Here is a 22,208-nt window from a genome sequence, read left to right as displayed (position 1 = left end):
TACTCAAGAATTTCATAGACTTAACAAGAGTAGTTTTCTTCTCTTTTTTTCTGCCACTTTATTCTTTTAACTGAAGGATAATTGCTTTACAGAATTGTGTGGTTTTCTGTCATACATCAGCAAGAATCAGCCATAGGTAGGCCCATATCCCCTTCCTCCCGAACCTTCCTCCCATCTCTCTCCCCATACCACCACCAAGAATGTTTTTTCTAATGAGAACCAGAAAAGTAAGGTATTTCCTAAAACTAACCCTGAAAGGTGCTGAAAGACCATCTTCCCTGGTTCTTCTCTACCCCCATCGTGGTGTGGAAGCGGTCGTGCATTCTTTCCATTTTCTGGGCGTGTGCGGATGGTAGGAAATGGCAAGCATCTGCCAGGGCAGGTTCTTCATAGAAGGACAGCGTCCAGCCTCATCTAAAGTAAACTGAGCCCGCAGTATGCTCTTTGATGCCATATGGGGGACACTGAAGTGAAGTCAAGTGAAAGTTGCTCAGTCGTGTCTGACTCTTTGCGACCCCACGGACTATACAGTCCATGGAATTCTCCAGGCCAGGATACTGGAGTGGGTAGTCTTCCAGGGGATCTTCCCAACCCAGGGATCGAACCCAGGTCTCCCACATTGCAGGTGGATTCTTTACCGGCTGAGCCACAGGGAAGCCCGGAGGACACTGAGGGAGGAGTTAGTAACAGTCATAGTTCGCAGCTGACACGTTTTGACCATCAGCTGCCACTCCTGTCTCCACGCTGTGCTTACACAGAGATGCTAGAAGCAGTGAGTAAGACTTAAGTGATTCGGACATGGTTAGCTAAGAGCCGCAAAACAGTTTGTGGTGTTGTTCTGGCTGCTTGGGATTTCAGTTCATTTTGTTTATTGATTGCTCTCTTTCCACCTTTCATTTACCCATTCTGTCTTGTCCCTGTCTTCCTCTCGGATAGACAACTTTTCTCATTTTTCCTTTGTTAATCATTATTCTCAACTCCTGCCATGTTTGACCAGTTCCTTTCTAATTTCCTTTTCATTGATGTTTTTGTTTCCTAAAAGCACAGGAACAGCAAGGAAAGATCACTTAAAATATCCCTTTAAATGTATACATATTTATATAAAGAAATCTTTGTCATTCAGATTGAGATTCTGAACTAGCAGCCTTGACATCACTTGGAAGCTTGTTGGGAATATAGAATGTCAAAACTTGCAAAAGACCTGCTAAGCCAGAATGTGCATTTGATCACTGTGCCTTGGTGCTTCTTCTGTACATTAAGGTTTGCCATGTACTAGAATTCTCAATATGGCTAAACAGCATGCTCTACAGAAGCTGGCACTACCCAGTAGTCTGGTTTATGTAGCCTGTTATCTTCAAGAACCTAGCACCAAATTTGATACATTGAGGCATGTGCTGTTTATTGAATGAAAGAATTAAGGTAGGATTTGAGAAACTTTTGGTTTGTATTCACATTTTATTGTATTAAATTTATATACTACTGAATTTCAAAGTTAATATGTAAGAAGAGTCATATATAAGGTTATTTATGGTCATTTAAACCTTTACAATTAAAAAGAAAATATAGAAATATGAGTAGTATAATGAAATGTACTAGATGTTGGGAATCAGAAAAGCTGGACTTCTGACAATTACTAGATTCATTATGTTGTACACCTGAAACTAATATAATATTGTATATCAACTATAATTTAATAAAAAATAAAATGGAAAAATAAAGCCAGAAAATTAATATTGCACAAAATATCTTAATTTCTAAACATTATTATTTCCAGTGTCCAGTGGTGATGATAATAATAGACCTATAATTTCAAAGTGATTTTCCAAGTATCAGATGGGAAATATAATAAAGACATGTATAAACTGTAAATCTAAACTGATGATGAATGATATTAAAGCACACCTTGCTTGAGTTAGATGTCATAGTTGAAAGTTAAATTTGTTACTGCATTTTCTAATAGCCATGACCATTGGCTGGAAGTGCAGGTTATCTCTGTCTTTCATAAACAAGAAGTCAGACCTTCCCCAAATTTGTCAGCTTTATCAACCATGTCTACAGTTGATACTGAATGACATATGAGATAATATGAAGACACAGGAACACTACTCAAGAGTGTCTGTAAAATTTGAGTGTATACAATTAGAAATAATTGTAGTGAAGAGATATATTTCTTCAGGAAACCAAATTATAAGGTAAAAATGTTTTACTTTATGATGATCTAGCTTCCTAAGAGAAGGGATGAGATGTTTCACAAAATGAAAAGATGGAAGAACTGACTTACGTTGACTGATCCTAATGTATTTTTATAACTCAATCAGTGTTTCTTTCTCCATTGGTAGATAATTTATGGGGAACTTTAAATCATTCTCTTTGACCTTCTATAAATGCTAACTCTTTTATAGCAAAATAGAATCTTTTCTGAGATGAAAAATTATGCTTGCTTTTCCATGTGTTCACAAAAATGGCCTTATTTTTTTTTCCTTCCACTTTCACTGAGAATGTTTGTCATTAACTCAAGTGTGTTTTAACTGCAAACAACTAATTTCTGGTAGTGAATCTGATACAGGCATTAGAAAGATTTTTTTTTAAATTCTTATTGATTAAGATAACCACATTATATTTTAGAAATAATGTTGATTATTCAGTATGTCATTCATATTTTTGATCTATGAAATTTTATAGTTTTCAAGAAACTACCATTGTTATTTCTATTGATTTAACCATAAAATTCAAATTCTAGGTAGAAATCAGAATTTCTATTTAATTCTAATTAGTTATGGTTTTTAAAATTAACTTAAAACTAAATATGGAATTTTTGTGGATTGTGATGTGAGTTGGGCTTCACTGGTGGCGCAGTCGGTAAAGAATCTGTCTGCAATGCAGGAGACCTGGGTTCGATCCCTGAGTTGGAAAGATCCCCTGGAGGAGGGCATTGTGACCCATTCCAGTATTCTTGCCTGGAGAGTCCCCATGGACAGAGGAGCCTGGTGGACTATAGTCCATGGGATCACAAAGAGTCAGATATGACTAAGTGATTAATAAGCACACGTGATGTGAGATAAGACTCTTTTTTCTTTATAATCATGTGACTGCTTGGATGAAAAGATTTAATCCAGAAGAAAAAAAAAATTAATGGAAGTAACAATGAATTGACAAGCTATTTTTAAGTATTAAAATGCTTATCTCATTTTCTAAAAATGCAGTATTAAATACAGTTTCTTGTCTATCAATCCAACAAGGATATTTAAAATTCTTAATATTCAGCACGAAGTTATGTTGATATTGGGACTCGTATGAAATGCTTTTAAAAATGAAAACTGATACAACTTTTCCAAAACTCAGGTTGACAATGTCCTCCAAGCCTTAAAAATAGTAGATTGCTTTATTTACCATTTCCAGTTCTAGGAATCTACCCAAATGTGGACACCTATTTAAGTATAAATGCATTTTATAACACAGAGCAAGAAAAGGGTGAGTAAACCATAGTACATGTGGATGATACGTCATTCAGCACATGAAAAAGGAATCTCAGGCAGAGATGAGTAAGCACGAAGACAATTGCTTTCAGTGGTCTTAGGAGAAGGCGGTGTTTGGTACTCCTCTGCTCTTAGGTTCTTAATGAGACACGCTGTGGAAGGGGAAATGGCAAGGAATGCTGGCCTTAAATCATCAAGGATTGTTTCACATGAAGGTTTCACATGATATCCTATAGTCCAAAAGACGGCCTTGCCGTTTGTTGGTTTATTTATTTGTTCTTGTTGGGGTTTTGCTCTTCCTATTGTAAGCAGGAGAGGAATATAGAGGTAAAGAAGCATCAGCATATTTGCAAATGAAAAGACCGTGATAATGAATAAATCAAAGATAAGAAAGAAAAAGAGCACTCAGTAAGATACTAGAGGAGGCAGATGTGATGAATTACAAATCACAGGACAGAGTAAGATGATAGACTTTGATGGTAAGAGTCATACTAACGTAAAATATGGTGGGGATCGTCCTTCCCAGACGCCAGAGAAGCATTAGCAAATGGGCAGTTCACAATTTGATAGATTTTCAAAATATAGCTTCAGTTTGGGGGTTAAAGCATTTGCTACTTACCTACCAGCGTTCCAAAAACTGAGATCATAGCATCTGGTCCCATCACTTCATGACAAATAGATGGAGGAAAAAGTAGAAGCAGTGATAGATTTTATTTCTTGGACTCCAAAACCACTGCAGATGGTGCCTGCAGCCGTGAAATTAAAAGATGTTTGCCCCTTGGAAGAAAAGCTATGTCCAACTTGACAGCATATTAAAAAGCAAAGACATCACTTTGCCAACAAAGGTCCACATAGTCCAAGCTATAGTTTTCCCACTAGTCATGTACAGATGTGAGAGTTGAACCATAAAGAAGGGCTAAGTGCCAAAGAACTGTGGGGTGTGTGCTTTGAACTGTGGTGTTGGAGAAGGCTGTTGAGAGTCCCTTGGACCGCAAGGAGATCGAAACAGTCAGTCCTAAAGGAAATCAACCCTGATTACTCATTTGAAGGACTGATGTTGAGCTGAAGCTCCAATACTTTGGCCGCCTGATGCAAAGAACCAACTCATTCGAAAAGACCCTGATGCTGGGAAAGATCGAAGGCAAAAGGAGAAGATGGCAACAGAGGATGAGAAAATACTGAAAATAGTCTAAATATGGAGATAATGAGAGGTAAAGTAGGAGAATGATAGTGGGGATACATGGTAGAAGGCAGTTTAAGAAAACCAAAGAATATATGAATTGTATAATTTATGACTCAATGGACGTGAATTTGAGCAAACTCTGGGAGACAGTCAAGGACAGAAGCCTGGCCTGTGGCTTAGGGTCTGTTACATGGGGTTACATGGGGCCACAAAGAGTCCAATATGACTTAGAGAATGGATAACAACAAATAATTCATGGAAAGGGCAAGTAATAGTGAGCATGAATATGCCATGTTTTAAAACGTAACATATTTTTGGATGGCAGAAAATGGATCTTGAATAATCCAAATTGGTTTCCATTGGTTCCTCTGAGAAAGTTAGGCTTAGGTTCAGTTCAATTCTCTGGCTCAGTCGTGTCCGACTTTTTACCACCCCATGGACCACAGCACAGCAGGCTTCCCTGTTCATCACGGACTCCCGGAGCTTGTACAAACTCATGTCCATGGAGTCGGTGATGCCATGCAACCATCTCATCCTCTGTCGTCCCCTTCTCCTCCCGCCCTCAGTCTTTCCCAACATCAAGGTCTTTTCTAATGAGACTTAGGTTAATATACCACATTTTCTCATAGATCAGAGAGTCTAAATGACTTTCCTGAGTGTACACAGTAAGTTGAAGAAGGAAACAGTAGAACTTTTTCCTCTAATACTCAGAGTCTAATACTTTATTTTTAAATGAAGATTGGAAATGCTTGTCTTTTTGCATATTTGTTTATTTGCTGGCTGCACAAGCCTTAGTTGTGGCACATGGGGTCTTCAGTCTTCGCTGCAGCGTGCAGGTCTTTAGATTACAGCATGCAGACGTTTGGTTGTGGCATGTGGGATTTAGTTTGCTGACCAAGGTTTGACCCCAGACCCCCCTGCACTGGGAGTGCAGTCTTAGCCACTGGACCCCCAGTAAGTCCCTGAAAACATTTATCTTTTTAAATTAGAAATAATCGTGTTGCACTAGAGTGTGAAGTTTTTGGTTGCATGTTTATTCTGAAATGTGGAGACCAGTGAGAAATTATCTTAATGAGGGTATATTTCAAATTTTGATGACTTAACATGAAAAGCAGAAGAGGGAAGGCCATTTTTAATGTCTGACATTTCCTCGAGGCACCAGCAATTCTTCAAAGGCTGGGCTAACAAAGCAAATTGAACAACAAATAAAATCACACACGCAAAAGCTGTGTGGATGGTAGCTATATATGGCGATCATTTTGAAATATGTACAAGTATAAAGTAACCATGTGTGCCTTAAACATATACAATGCTATATGTCAATTATATCTCACTTCCCTGGTGGCTCAGCTGGTAAAGCATCTGCCTACAATGCGGGAGACCCGGGTTCAGTCCCTGAGTTGGGAGGATCCTCTGGAGAAGGAAATGGCAACCCACTCCAGTACTCTTGCCTGGAAAATCCCATGGACGGAGAAGCGTGGTAGGCTACAGTCCATGAGGTCGCAAAGTGTCAGACACGACTGAGAGAGACACTTCACTTCAGTGCTACAAAAAAAAGCAAAAAAGCTTAAATAAACACCAAAGCAACCTTATAATGTTTAGCGTTTTCTCCAGTTGTGGTCTGTGGATCATCCAGTGAGAATTCTTTTCTTTTACTAAGCACTTGCTGTGTGCCAAAAAAAATGTCAAAATATTCTAGAGACAGATCATAGAGGAGGAGACTCATGACCCTTTCTCTCAGATAATCAGATGTGATAAGCCCTTAAATAAGATAAATCTGGTTTCAAGCTCCATCTTTTCCATCCAATTTATTTTCAGTTTTCTAAACCCCAGTTTCTTTATACGTAATATGATGAAAATAATCTCTTTCTTCCCTTTTTCTGTGGGTATAGATAATATGTGTGAAATTGTCTAGAATAAATCCAAATACACATCAGCTATTCAATAGATGTAGATCTTCCTTCCTTTTGATGGTATTAGCATTAACATATTGGTGGGATACTCATGGTGGTAAAATTACATCTGTGACCCAGGTACACAGAAAAGGTAAATATTTGTGCTTAAATGGTTGTTGTAGCTCAGCAGTACATATTCTCTCATGAAGTGCAGTTAAAATAATACTCGTCAGAGAGTTCAGAAACTTGGATCCCCTGGCTGGCATTGCCTCTAAATATAGCCGTGTGACTTTGAACAAATACTGTAAACCATTTGGGGCTTCAGTTTCCTAATATGCCAAATCTAGCCATTGAACTAGATGGACTCATAAATTCCTTTCTGGCTCTAAAAGTCTGTGACTATCTTCTTATGATTCAGTAGACAACTTTGGAACAGAGCCTGTCAACTTGCATTGGGGTTTGAATTTTTTCCCTTCTGGTTGTCATGTTCTGTGAATAAATTTCCTTCTTATCAATCAACTTGTATAAATAGCATTCTCTGCTTAATACTGTGTATCCTCTAATCTGGTTTTCTGTTTCCTCTGGGCCAGGAGTATTGCCTTGTCTCTTGATGTATGCGAGCCAATGTTAAGACCTAAAATCAGGGGAAGGGTTTTACTTCTCAGACAAAGAAAAATAAGACTAAGTTTTTGTTTGTTTCTTTTAAATTTTGATTGAAATAGAGTTGATTTACAGTGCTGTGTTAATTTCAGGTGTATAGCGAAGTGGTTCAACTTTACATACATAACCTTTCCCTGTTGATAACTAGGTACTGTGCTTAGTCGCTCACTCGTGTCTGACACTTTGCTGTCCCATGGACTGCAGCCCTCCGTAAGTTTGTTATTTATGGATCAAGACTAAGTTTTAATGATTTATACAGATTATTCTAAGTGTGATGAGGTCGGGGCCTTGGGAAGTCACCATATGTACAAAATACATGAGGAACTGGTGAATAAAAGCACTATCAAAAGAGAGAGAAATTGTTTCACAGCAGTATCACTTAGTACAGTTTTGGGAAAGGACCCTGACATTTTTCTAGGAGATAGGACCTCCCACTTCTCATATATACTTCACTCAGTTCAGTTTAGTCGCTCAGTCGTGTCCAGCTCCTAACCACCCCATGGACTGCCGGGCCTCCCTGTCCGTCACCAACTCCTGGAATCACTCAAACTCACATCCATGGAGTCGGTGATGCCATCCAACCACCTCATCCTCTGTCATCCCCTTCTCCTCCCACCTTCAGTCTTTCCCAACATTAGGGTCTTTACAAATGAGTCCGTTTTTTGCATCAGGTGGCCAAAAGTATTAGAGTTTCAGCTTCAACATCAGTCCTTCTAATGAACACCCAGGACTGATCTCCTTTAGGATGGACTGATTGCATCTCCTTGCAGTCCAAGGGACTCTCAAGAGTCTTCAACACCACAGTTCAAAAGCATCAATTCTTTGGCGCTCAGCTTTCTTTATAGTCCAACTCTCACATCCATACATGACCACTGGAAAAACCATAGTTTTGACTAGGTGGACCTTTGATGGCAAAGTAATGTCTCTGCCTTTTCATATGCTGCCCAGGTTGGTCGTAACTTGTTTTCCAAGGATCAAGCGTCTTTTAATTTCATGGCTGCAGTCACCATCTGCAGTGATTTTGGAGCCCAGAAAAATAAAGTCAGCCACTGTTTCCACTGTTTCCTCATCTATTTGCCACGAAGTGATGGGACCAGATGTCATGATTTTAGTTTTCTGAATGTTGAGCTTTAAGCCATTTTTTTCACTCTCCTCTTTCACTTTCATCAAGAAGCTTTTTAGTTCCTCTTCACTTTCTGCCATAAGGATAGTGTCATCTGCATATCTGAGGTTATTGATATTTCTCCCAGCAATCTTGATTCCAGCTTGTGCTTCCTCCAGCCCAGCGTTTCTCATGATGTACTCTGCATAGAAGTTAAATAAGCAGGGTGACAATATACAGCCTTGACGTACTCCTTTCCCTGTTTGGAACCAGTGTGTTGTTCCATGTCTAGTTCTATGTGTTGTTTCTTTACCTGCACACAGATTTCTCAGGAGGCAGGTCAGGTGGTATGGTATTCCCATCTCTTTCAGAATTTCCCATCTATTTCACTGGCATCCACCAAGATTCTTGGAACTACAGCTTGATTTATGCCATTAATGGAATCTTTTTTCAGAATATTAGAATTCAATTTGGTACCAAATGTTTATAGTGATGGTCTTGTGGGAAGATTTGCAAGTGTCCTATATTTGAAAAGTAATTTGGCTTCTGTTCTTGTTAGTGTTTGTGTGTGTGCATGTTTTTCCATGTAGTGAATACCAATACTATTTTTAAATTGGAAATGAGAACAATTTTAACTTTGAAAATTATCTTAAAAACCTGAGTTATAGATAAGATGAGTGATAAACAGGGACTGAGGACATTTGGGGTCATGTTATAGCTCTATCACTACCTGAGAAATCTGGAAATGTTTCTTTAAACAAATACATAAAACTGCAACTTATAGATTTTGTAGCCTGTTGCTTTTAGTATGCTGTCTTTAGTGCCAAGTGTAGTGTGTGGGGGCGGGGAGAAAATGAATATGTATTTTAGACAATGACAATCATTTGCATGCAGTATTGTGCAGTAAGTTTTGGATTCATAATGTTTTAGATACAAAATTGGATTTAAATCCCAACTCTGAAGGTTCATAAACTGAAACGATTTTCTTCATTTGTAGAATATGATTACTTACTTGTACTTAATTATTTGGATGTTCTGTAAGTTTGAATAACAGATATGTATAGTATCTGGCATAAGGTAGAATATGATAGCTCTTATTATGTTTAATGAATTATATAAATGATCAGACTGAACAATGTCAGGAGCATGGTGATCCTATAAAGAGGTGAGAGGGACTTTTCTATTGTGATTAATAATTGTTTAGAAAATAAGTCCAGAGTTAGGGTCCACAATTATTTTGTAAGTACGGAAATCACATTTGGCACAAATATATGTCTCCTAAATAACAAGAAGCATTTAGTTGAAGTTTTAAATGGAAGCAGTGACTCCATTAATTTGTAGTCATATCAGCAAGTATTTCTTCATTCAACTAATAATTATCAAGCAGCCACTAGATGACAAGATCTGAGGGGTTTCAGTCGGCATTTGGGATATAGGGATAAATTACATGGTCTATTCTGTTTGAAGTTCACAGTCTGATGGAGGAGACAGTCTGATGGAGAGATGAATAACAAAACAGGACAGTAACAGTAATAATAACAGTACAAATGAAACTAAGAACATAGCATTGCTGCCAGGTAGACAAAAGGAATTAATTATAAAAATGAGTGAAACTGAGTTTTAAGGCTGTTCAACCTGGGACAGGAAAATAGCCCCCCTTTCCAGGAATGTTGTGTTTGTATGAATATTCTTGCCCCTACTATGAATATTCTTGCCCCTACTCTTGGCATACACCATCTTATCAAAGGATTGCATGAATATGCTTTTCATGCTTTTTAACTTCAGCGATGGAGATCGTTAATAAAAACTCTACTTACCTTGTAAACATATAGATACACATGCCTTATCCCTCAGTTTATCTTTTCAACTTTCCCAGGCATGATCTTCTGTGTGTAACTTAAGAAAGCTATTAACATTTGGAATGTATTGTCTGATTCCTTTAATACAAAGATGTTTCCAGTCCATTCTTTAATTATCTGCTGAGATTTCAGAATCTTGGGTAATTTTAATGTATAATAGACTTTTAGGCATATCTCAACATTTTATCTGATGTTTAACAAAGAAACAGAACACTGTCTTGGTTAAAGGATAACTCAAAGTATCAGTTATACAAACCACGGACTGAAACTGTGAGACTTTAATAAAAGGGAGAGGGGACCCCACCAGTCAGTGAATGCTAAGCAGCATAGTTTCTTTTCTCCACCTATCATCCCTGTGTATTCTCTTATGGGTACATTTTGACTTGTGAGTGTTTTTAAATATCAGACTGAAAAATTATTATCGGCCTTTAGAACTCCTCTAGCCTTACCTTGCTTGTTTTGAATAATGATGGCTTGGTACATAGAAAACACACGTCACCTAGAATAGGTGCATGAGTGAAACAGATTGCATTTCTTATTGTAATGTAAATAATTCCAGCTAAAAAGGATGATTGTTTTCCAATTTTTGTGTACTTTAGTTAGCATACCTTCTGACGGTTAAACATTTTATCAGCTTCAGAGTTTTCAGCTTAACACCTGTTTATTAGTATGTTTGGTGTTCCTTAATTCACTTTCCCAAACACACACTGTATCGGCTTTCTAATGAAATGCCTTTAACGTATTTAACAGACCAAACATGTTAAAAGTGAAAATTGAACTGGTTGTACAGAGAATCAGAAGATTTAGTGCAGAGCTCACGAACTGACACCCTTGGGGCACAAACCAAGTGGTAGTTTTGTTTTCTTCGGCATTTATCATCATCAGCCCACGAGAGCCTGTCCCTTTTAAATGGGGAAATAGCCCCGCAAAATTGCCCGTTTTTCAGAGTTATGTTAACCTGTGACCCAGAGGCCTGTGAATTTTCAGGACTTGGTTGAGAGCCTCAGCAGCACTCCTAGAAGACTAAGAGATCAAGTAACCACTGTAAATTAAACAGGTTCTCAATTCACATACACAGAGTAACCGACATTATTATTATTCTTGGCTTAACTAATTGCATTAAAGAAATAGCAGCCCTACACAAGCAACTAAATGTAATGGAGTTCCATACGTGATAGAATAAAGATAAGGTAAATGTTTTAGAGCAGTGCGACAGAAGCAGTCGGTTCTGCCAAAGAAAACATGTAAAGCATTGCAACGGATATTAACCTTTGGGTTTTAGGAAAAGATAGGACGTTTTGAGGTTGGAGGCTAGAGTGTCTTAGAGAGGGAATAATTACAGTCAGAGATGTTCATCATAGATAAAGAGACACAGACAGAGAACTACATGGAGTAGTCTGATGCCATTGGGATACAAGACAGGCAAGCATGTAGAGAGAAAATTCTGGAAAGTAAGGGTAGGGGCAAGTTATGAAAACCCTTGGACTGATGTCACTGAAGGTTTTTGGTTGGGATAGTATTGTGATCAAATATGCTTATTAATCGGAGAAGGTGATGGCATCCCACTCCAGTACTCTTGCCTGGAAAATCCCATGGACGGAGGAGCCTGGTAGGCTGCAGTCCATGGGGTCACAAAGAGTCGGATGCCACTGAATGACTTCACTTTCACTTTTCACTTTCACGCATTGGAGAAGGAAATGGCAACCCACTCCAGTGTTCTGTCCTGGAGAATCCCAGGGATGGCGGAGCCTGGTGAACTGCCATCTATGGGGTCACACAGAGCCAGACACGACTGAAGCGACTTAGCAGCAGCAGCAGCATGCTTATTAATAAGATGATACCATCCTTAAAACAGACAGATCAAGATGGAGTCCGGGTTTTATAGAACTGGTTAGAGCAGTGTTTTTCAGTACTGCTTAATAAATATTACAGCAAGAAATACAACTTACATCATGATATCCTCCTCCTGTTGCTTCCCCAGCTACTGTCATTAATGCTACACACATGCAAACCTGAAATAAATTTCCGTAAGATGGTGTGCATGGAACACTGTCATGTTCTGTTATAATCCATTTTATTTTCCTTCATCTTTAAAAGTAAAAATTGCAGATCAATTCATGATTCATCAGTTGTTATAGCTAAGTAATAATCAATTTGAAAATTATTCCAGTGATAGTTCAAATGCACATGGTGGTGCCTAAGCTTTGAAAATACCGATAAGAATGAAGAAGAGAGAACATACTAAGGAGAGATTTTCTGACATGGATTTTTAGGGCTTTGTGATGAACCAGATACGGAGGATAAAAGAATTGTGGAGATCAAGTCCTTTTAGTCAGTCAGAATGTGACTTTCTGCTAAATGGAGATAAAGACCCACTTAGAATAAATATGATGCAATTAATGTGAGATGGCCTTGGCCTGCCTTGTGATATTAGCAAATGAAACATTCATTTTTATCCATGCATGGTATGATACTTTTCTGAATGCTTGGTGAGCATCAGAATACCTGACTCTTCTGAACATTATATCAACCATCTTTCCAGGACCATGTGTCAAATAGATTATATATACTAAGTAAGAAATCATCTTTTAATCTTGGATTGTACTTTCAAAACAAACGAAAAGAAAAGTACATTTGTAGTTTAGAATGATATTTGTAGTTTAGAATGACAAGTTTTTGTCTTCTTAAACAAGAAAGTTGTGTCAGCATGATATTACTGTGACGAGTTTGCTGGTATCATCACTAAATGTTAGAAAATTCGTGTGTGTTTCCCGCCACCAACGTAACGGTCACGTGGTACTTAGTTTATTAACACTATGAATTGCAAAGATAAAATGTTATTGTTTTTCTGCCTTGGTTTTCTGGCGTGGGTGATTAAAGTATCAGCTATAATATTTCATGAATGCTGTTTCTTTCCTTTTAATGTACAGCATAATTTTTAAGAACATAAATTCCATGCTAAATCAGTTTTTCCCTCTGTAGAAAAAATAGTAACTGCTCAGCAACCACTGATAAATGGAGTAGTTCAGTTCCCTGACTAGGACAAGAGGGCTGAAAAATACATCCTAAGAATCTTGCTTGGTTTTCCTTGTCTTAAATATTTCTAGTAATGAATTTTTACCAGAGAAAAGGAATTCCTCAACAGGAATTTTTTTTTGCCAGAATTTTTCCTTTATACCCCTTTCAGAAAAGTTAAAATGATCCTTCACTTTTAATTGCAAAGGAAGTGTTTAGAATGCCATATGCATTTTCAAGAAACTTACATGTATAATTCAAATAAATATTAGTCTTGCAACTATATACACTTTGTGAAAAAGAAAACAATCACATGCATGGAAATTCATTTGATTTAAGCACAATATGTTCATTCTTTGGCATCCCTTTCCTTCTCCCCACCAGAAAAAAAACTAAGTTTTATTGAATAATATCTGTGCAGTTGTAACAAATTTGCCAAATGGGTGATGCTATTTTGATTTTGACTGAAGTATTGGAATGACGTAATCTAAGATATTTCTTTGTTACGTGGATCGTTGTCTTCTAGAATGAGTTTGATTTTTTTTTTTCAATTCTGTGATTTCCCTAGAAATACTATGACACTGTTTTCCCACCCTTGCCAGTAATAGAAACAAATCTGGGTTTGTGAAAAGAAACCTCTTTTCTACTTAGTCACTTAGTCATTTTCATGATATGTGTCATTTGCATTTATTTCTGTCAACTTGAGGATTTTATTCATTGTTATCAGCAAGCATAGCGCACGATGTGTGTTTTTGTGTTCATCTACCATACTGAAAACTCAAATCTGCAACATGATGCTTCACCTCCAACTCTTACGCTTTGTCTGCTACATAATATTATACCCCGTATACGTCATCTGTTAACCCTAGGCTTCATATTTCAAAAAGTGACATCAGTTAGCTATTTAATCCTTTTACTGGCATTTTAAAAAATCCTTTCTTTCAAGAGACCTGAAGTGTAACTATTGTTTCGCTGTGTTAGATATTTAAAACCCCTTTGTTCAATAACTGCTCAATGTTTGGGGAATGTTGTGACTAAGTGGCCTTGTAGAATATGCTTGAGACCAAATGGTAAGGCATTCTCTTCCTTACAGGAGGGTTGGGGGAAAGATGAACATATAGAGATTTTCACTGATTCTGAAAGAAATCAGTGTGTAAATAGTGTCAATTAAAACTCCTGTCCTGGAGCAATTTTTAAATAGTTATGCTTTTATTTTCTATACACTCTGTCCTTAGACTTGTTTCTTAATCGGCTTTGACCTAGTTCCTCACCCCTAAGTGGAGATAATACCCCTCCTGACCTCAAAGTATTGCAAAAAGTATTGGCTTCAGTTCTACTGACTTCACCTCAGGAAAAGCCAGAGAGGCTGAGAGGTTGCATGCTTCGGCTTCCCCTAGCAGTTTTGAGAGGGTAACCACAAAGCCTAGAACAAAGCCAGGTATTAGAGAGTCACTGTTCTCTTGACTCTTCAAGCTCAAAAACAGGATGGGAGCAGCTAGGAACCATGTGCTTCCTCTCAGGGCAGAAAAGAAAAGAGGTCGTCTCCCGTTTCGTTGCCAGCTGACAGATGTGGTTCCAAGGTTATGATGGTTTGAGTTAAGGGATTTCAGTGTAAGTACAGCAAAATACACAGTGAGATTGGCTAACAGAAAAAAGGATGTGTTTGTAAAATTATGTGATTGGAACTTGTCTGAACATTAATGTGAGAAAGAATAAATAAAGATAAGGCTGTGATCCCCTGAGTTGTTATTAACAGCCTCTTGTATCACAGTGCCTGCTGTTTCTCCTCAGTGTCTCAAATGACTAGTTCTCTAGGTAGCACAAGGGTATATAGCTCACACTGTGGGATACGTAAACATGTGGCTAACTGAGCATTTTCTTATTGCTATTACTAATAATAAATGTCAGGATCATACTTTGGCCAGATTACATCATTGCCAACTAGCACAAAGTGTAAGAGAGCCCGAAAAAAAGAAAACAATTCTGAGCAATGTGTTGTATTTGCACAATGAACTCTTAAGGCATATCTGTTGAACTTTTGAAAGAGGGACCTCCTAGTTGGTTAGACGACTGTTCAGCCATAACTTAAGGGAAATGCAGAGAATATTGACAAGTCTAAAAGATATGTCTTGCTGGAGAATTAGGTGGTCTTGAGCGATTATTGTGAAATAAACACAGCTTTCCTTAAAAATTAAATGAATTAAAATTAAAATGCATGAAAGAATATTTTATATGGCCGTGAGATAAATGAAAGTGCCTTCAATTCTACATAAAAGGACTGTTGAGAGGGCATCACATCTAGCTTGAGGTCACAGAAGAAATTTCAGAGGTCTAGGGTGGAAATGGAGCTGGCGGCATTCCCAAAGGTTTTTAATCAGTCTTGGAAAATAAACACAAACAAATTGAAAATTGGGCAGCTTTGAATAAGCAGTGAATTTGGCCACCATACCTAATTCTTAGATATGGTTTCATGTTTATGATATGTTAAAATAGTTGGTCAGTATAAAAATGTGGGGCTTCCCTGGTAGCTCAGATGATAGAGAATCTGTCTGCGATGCATGAGATCAGGGTTCCATCCCTATGTTGGGAAGATCCTCTGGAAAAGGGAATGGCAACCCACTCCAGTACTCTTGCCTGGGAAATCCCATGGACAGAGGAGCCTGGTGGGCTACAGTCTATGGGGTCGAAAAAGAGTTGGACATGACTGAGCATCTAATACACACACACACAAATTTAACTTGGCTGAAGAAGCGGAACTTGAGTGCATTAAATATTCTTATATACTCAGTAGTTTTGACTCGCAGAAATCCACCATTTAAAAGTCAGGCACTCTTTAATTTTACAAGATTAAGAATAACTTAAATAATGATTCATAAATGCTTGCTACCCATTCTGGCTACTTTTGATTATTGTAATTCCTGAGAAGATTTATTAAAAAGGAAGATGAAGAATGTGTGATTGCAAACCTATTTATAATCTTGCTCAGTCAGCACCATTGCTACTAGTAATGCTGTGAAGTTCACAAGTCTCCTGAATTGCTGGAGTACAACACAGCTGGTTGGTTATTTTGGCTTCCTTAATGCTTGCCCTGATTATATGATTCAGCTAATTATGTGACTACATATCTAATCCAACCGCAGCAAAGTTAATTTGCTGGCCACATGTGGACATGATATTAATCTTTCCTTAGGCATAGGCACTCCAAACAAAAAGAACAAGCAGGCTTATGGAGCCCGCATAGTCTAAATGTTACAGTGTGTCCTTCTGTCGAGCTATTTTCAGTACTTCCATTTCCATCCTTCACAAAGCCTGATTGGCTGTGCTTCGGTCATGGAAACTTTACAGCAAAGCTCAGGTGGACTGATGATTCTTTGATCGCCTGATGCCCTTTCGATTTACATCACGGCCACTTAGCGTTTTTTACCTCCTCAGATACGTTAGTTCCCTCTTAATGACCCCTGTTCTCCAGAAATCTTGTTATTCTGTCAGTTTCCTTTTGTTTCCCAGGTGGAAAGTCCCTGCCTTTCAGCACCCAGCTTTATTGATGCCTACCTTAATAACTCTTCAATAACATCTGGCCAGACAGTCCTGTTTCAGAAACTGAGCTGAGGCTGTTCTAAAGAGTGGGTGTTTGCAAACACGAGATGTGAAGGGGCTTTTAAACATGTGATCAGAAAAAGGAATGAAAAGCATAAACTAAGTCATTTTTTTTTTTTTCCTGAAAAGCTAATTCATTGGGATGTTATCTTGGCTGTCTTGAACAGGGTTGGCTCTGATTACTTGTACAATTATAGAGAAAATGACATTTATAGATATTGTTTTTCATCTGGTAGAATCCTCTGAAAAGGATGGCTGAGGTATCATTACAGCAGAAAGATCTGTCTGAAGCTGTCTCCCCAGACAGGAACATGTTAACTGTCATGCTAGCAAGCGCTGTCTATTTTTTACCTAAGGAAGGGGAAGTGTCTGTACCCATGCTGTTCAGAAGGTATTTCCACAGTTTCCAAATCCATCTTATAATCAGCTTGGTTAGAGTTTTAGACTACTTTTGAAGCTGATGGGGAGTGCATTTTAAGACTTTAAAAATAATCATATCCTTAGTCTTCCGTGAGTTACACTATAAGATGTAGCTGTTCTTTCCCAGGGCAGTCCCATCGCTAGTATTCTTACTGTGAAAGGAATGAGGAATAACTAATCTCCAACAGTGCATGGATCACGGATGGAGACAGATTAATACTCTATCACATAATCTAGTGGGTATAATTAAAGTTATATGACTTGAGATTATTTCTAAATAATATGGTGTGTTAACTTTGTTTTCTCTCAGTAGCTCAGCCTAGATAACAGAGACTCTGCTTAATTGTTTGAGATGAAAGATATTGGTTGTGTTAGGTAAGTGTTGTCAGAGACCTAGGAAGTAATCAGATATATTAATTAAGAGAGATAAGGAACTATATATAAGCCAATAATTTTAATAGAAGAACACACACTTTACTTTCTAATTAAATTTAACTGGTTTGAGAATTTAATTAATGTGGAGAAATGCAGCAGGTAGAGAAATGTGAGAAACTTGCATAATGCAGTCAAACCTGCAAAAATGCAGCAAGAGGAAATTAGTTTATCTTCCCTTCACTTGAAAGGCTGATGTAAACAACCAAAAAGAAAAGAAAACAAAAAAAAAATCTATGCGTGTGAGAGTGTGTTTTCATGAATGGATAGGTTCAAATTATTTTTTTTTCCAAATAACAAACTCTTGTTTGTTAAAAATCTAATTTTTCACTGATCAACTAATTAAAATGTGCCTTTTTTTTAGCAAGTTAAACTATTGTAAAATTTAAAACTTGTTTTTTAAGTTTCATCAAATCCAGAACTCTTTGTGACAGAATCGAAGTATCACAAGTGGAAGACAAATTCCAGGTGCTTTCCAAAGCTTTCTTAACATGTAAAAATCAGGTTACAAGAGTAGAATCAGAATCAGGTACTTGGTGAGGCCCAGGAGCTCGGGTAGTGAGAACAGGGGTCCTCCTCCACAAAGGGCTCATGTCTGATTAGTAGTGAAGGCAGGCATTTTGAGGATGTCCTCAAAAGGGACAGAAAGATATCTGATCCCTTGGTAGAGGATTTTTCTCTGGTAACATCTCAAAAAGGCATATTAAATGCAGTAACTCCATTTTCTTACTTTTCCTCCCCATTTAGGCCTAGGGAAAGCAATTACAAATAGGTTTGTGGAAAATGTTGCAAGGAGTTATATTTTTTCCTTAACCTCAGGGTACCGAAAAACCATCTCCACTTACATATGTTTAGAAACTTGTTGAAGTAACTTAAGCTTGAGAAGTGGTGCAGGTTAGACTATCAGGTCAAGTGTATTTTACTTACTTCTAGAACAACATGTGGCTTAGACTGCCTACTTCATGGCTGAGCTCTTATGAATTTACCATCATAAATTCCCTTATTAGGAATTCATATCATGTGGTTTTATGAAGATAATAGCAATGAGCATTATTCAACACCAGGTTGTGTTAGTATAAATGACAATTTGAGCCCCATTATAATCCTTATTGAAGACAGTACTGTATTCCTGAAAGTGTGTTGACTTGCTGAAAATGTAATTTTACCACGCAGATTATGTTTTTTCCCTACCTGGTTAAAAAAAACTAAAAAACAAAAAACATGCTCATTCTGCTTTTTCTTTTCATGAATGCTATTTTATAAGTGAATGCTTCATACTTACTTTTCATTTATCCGTTAATTTTTTCCCTCTTCAGGTGTAATCTAGCCCCTGTGGTGGAGTTTGCTGCAGATGTGGGAACTAAATCAGATTTTATTACCATGAATCCATCAGTTGTACAAAGAGCGTTTGGAGGCTTTCGGAATGAGAGTGACAGAGAAAAATTTGTGCATAGACTTTCCATGCTGAATGACAGTGTCCTTTGGATCCCTGCTTTCATGGTCAAAGGAGGAGAGAAGCACGTGGAGTGGGTTAATGCGTTAATCCTTAAGAATAAACTGAAAGTGCGGACTGCTTATCCATCACTGAGACTTATTCATGCTGTCAGAGGGTAAGTGTCTGCAAAGGACCAGTCTGTCCTTGGTACAATGGTGCATATACTTACACAGTTTCCCTAGACCAGAAGGAACTTCAGTAATTTATATATACATATATATATATGTGTATATAGAAATAGTTTCCATTGTTTTATAATGGCTACTCTGCTTACCAACATGAATTTTATTTACCGACTACTTCATTTTAGCACTTCTCTTCTTTGAAAAGGCAAACGTATGATATTGGCACTTACTTCTATCTGCTTATGAACAAACGACTGATTTTTATATGTTGCTGCATTAAAGAATAATAAGAATTCATAGTATAATTTGATGAATTTGGGGTAAAAACTATGAACAGAAGTGCTAAATAGCTAGTGGGCAATGTTGTGGAAGCTTAAATGTTAAATGTCTGTAAGAAGTAATTAAATCCCATCTGTAGTTAAGAGGCCAACGAGTGATAAAGCTGGCTGAGATAATATGCCTTAATGCTTCCCCACTAAAGTCACAGATGCCACTTTTATGGATTATGTCAATATTTTCCTTTTATTAATACAAGCTCAACAGAAAGACCTCAGGAGTAGACTCTTGTTTCAAAGTGGCAAATAACCAAAAGGGTAAATTCAGTTGCGCATACATGTGTGTGTAACATGCATAACACAAAGATAAGCAATACTGAATATTTATTAAATATCTACTGAATGTCAGATACTGTAGATTCAAAATTGAAGAGCTGATCACTGCTTTAGAGGAATGCATAGGCTTTCTGGTAGAAATAGAGGCCTGTAAAGTTAGCTAAGGCATAAACAATGATAAGGGGGAATATTGTCTGAAGTGTAGAATTTGTTCCTCATGCTAACAAAGAAGTCCCGAAAATCTAACGTCTGAACTGGACTTTTAATGCAAGAAGTGATTTTTAAGAACTTTAAAGTGATTGTCAGGGGAAAAAAGAAGAAACCAGAAGGAAATGTTATTGCATCATTAGAGCAAACTGAGGCAGGAAAATAATTTAATGAGTTGTAAATGTGTGTAATAATGGAGTCCATTTTGGTGCAATAGGATACAAAATAACTTTTGTGATCTGGTTCGGAAGATAATCAGTTTTATCCTTCATGAAGCATCATTAGATATGTGAATTTAGGAGATTAAATCTTGTAACTGCAGACTGTATTGACAAGGAAAAGTGCTAGAGATACAAAGACCATAGAGGCTTTTGGTTAATTTACTCATAAAATGATAAAAATGTAGAGCAAAGTCAGTGGACATGAAAATGATGGGCGAGTTCAGGGTACCAAGTAAATCCAATGGACAGAAGTCCCAAAAGAAAAATCTTTCCAAACTCAGAGTTTAAAATAGCTTACTTTATACACTGTCATTTGGACTGAGCTAAGGTGTTTTCTGTTTTGTTTTGTTATTGAGATAATTTCCTTCAGGAATTTGTCATTTCTTTGTTTAATTCTTGAGACAGTTTTTTTTTTTTTAATTGTTATTCTGCACACAAGTAGATTGCATTCTTGCAATTAGATCCTGGTTATTCAACTTTCATTCTCTTGACATTTGGCATGAAGTTTTAACAAAGATAAAATACATGCATTCAGAAGATAAGTATTTTTTTTTTAAGTTACTGATTCCTGTAATTACAGATTGAGTCTGGAAAAAAAAAGAGTTCTTAATAGAGAGAAACTTCGTAAAGTGTTGTGCTAGGAACATATCTTTTTAATTTCTTTATTAATAAAGTGTATTGCCAATATTTTTTCCAGTCTGTGGTTTGCTTTCACTCTCTAAATGGTGCCCTTGATGTACGGGAATTTAATTTTAACAAAATCTAATTTGGGCTTCCCTGGTGGCTCAGAGGTTAAAGCGTCTGCCTCCAAAGCGGGAGACCAGGGTTCGATCCCTGGGTTGGGAAGATCGCCTGGAGAAGGAAATGGTAACCCTCTCCAGTATTCTTGCCTGGAGAACCCCAAGGACGGAGGAGCCTGGTAGTCCACGGGGTCGCAAAGAGTCAGACACGACTGAGCAACTTCACTCACTTCACTTAATTTGGTCTATATTTTTTCCTTCATTTAAAAATTGTGATAAAGCACACATACCAGAAAATCTACCATCTCAACCATTTTAAGTGTGCAATTTAGTGGTATGAAGTGCGTTAGTTTTGTTGTACGCCTATCACTACTATCCATATGCAGAACTCTCTTCCTCTCGCAGACTGAAACTCTTCATCGGTTAAACAATGGCTCCCCATCCCCTGGTCCCCCCACTCACGGGCAGTCACCATGCTACTATCTGTTTTTATGATTTGGACAACTGCTGCTGCTAGGTCGCTTCAGTCATGTCTGACTCTTAGCGACCCCATGGACTGCAGCCCACCAGGCTCCTGTGTCCATGGGATTTTCCAGGCAAGAGTACTGGATTGGGGTGCCATCGCCTTCTCCAGGACAACTCAACTAACTTATATACGTGTAGTAATACAGTATTTGTCTTTTTATGACTGGCTTATTTCACTTAGTATAATGTCCTTTATTGTTTCTTGTAATTTTTTTAAGTTAAAATTTGTTTTGTCTGACGTTGGTATAGTCACTCCTGTTCTTATATTACTCTTTTGTTTTTTGGTATTTTGTGTGTCTGTGTGTGTAGTGAAACATTTGAATTTCTTTCTCATTTCCTTTGTGTGTATTCTAGAGCTATTTTCTTTGTGGTTACCATGGGGATTTCATTTGAAATCTTAAAGTTATAACACTTTTATTTGAATTTATACCAGCTGAACTTCAGTAACACACAAAAAGTTTTCTCCCCACTACTTTCCATTGTTGGTGTCACAAAATTATATTTTTATACATAGTGTGTCCCAAAACATAAACTAGTATTTTTAATGCCTTAGTATCCTAAATTATGTAGAAAACAAGATTTAGATATAAACCAAAGTTACAGTAATCCTAGATTTCACACTAATAATTTTTAATGTGTTAATCT

At 37.4% G+C, this 22,208-nt stretch overlaps 1 protein-coding gene across 1 annotated transcript in view; it reads left to right on the top strand.

Moving 5' to 3' along the window:
• The window catches only part of ST8SIA4 (ST8 alpha-N-acetyl-neuraminide alpha-2,8-sialyltransferase 4), a 101,515-nt gene that overhangs the window by 22,626 nt on the left and 56,681 nt on the right, over positions 1–22,208 (top strand). Inside the window, exon 4 of the mRNA XM_068980791.1 lies at positions 18,956–19,249. Coding sequence (XP_068836892.1) covers positions 18,956–19,249 — 294 coding nt within the window. The remainder of the gene's footprint in view (positions 1–18,955; positions 19,250–22,208) is intronic.

Source organism: Capricornis sumatraensis, chromosome 9 (assembly GCF_032405125.1).
Source record: "Capricornis sumatraensis isolate serow.1 chromosome 9, serow.2, whole genome shotgun sequence".
Taxonomy (NCBI): Eukaryota; Metazoa; Chordata; class Mammalia; order Artiodactyla; family Bovidae; genus Capricornis; species Capricornis sumatraensis.
Note: the sequence above shows the minus strand (reverse complement) of the source record. Positions and strands in the feature narration are given on the sequence as shown.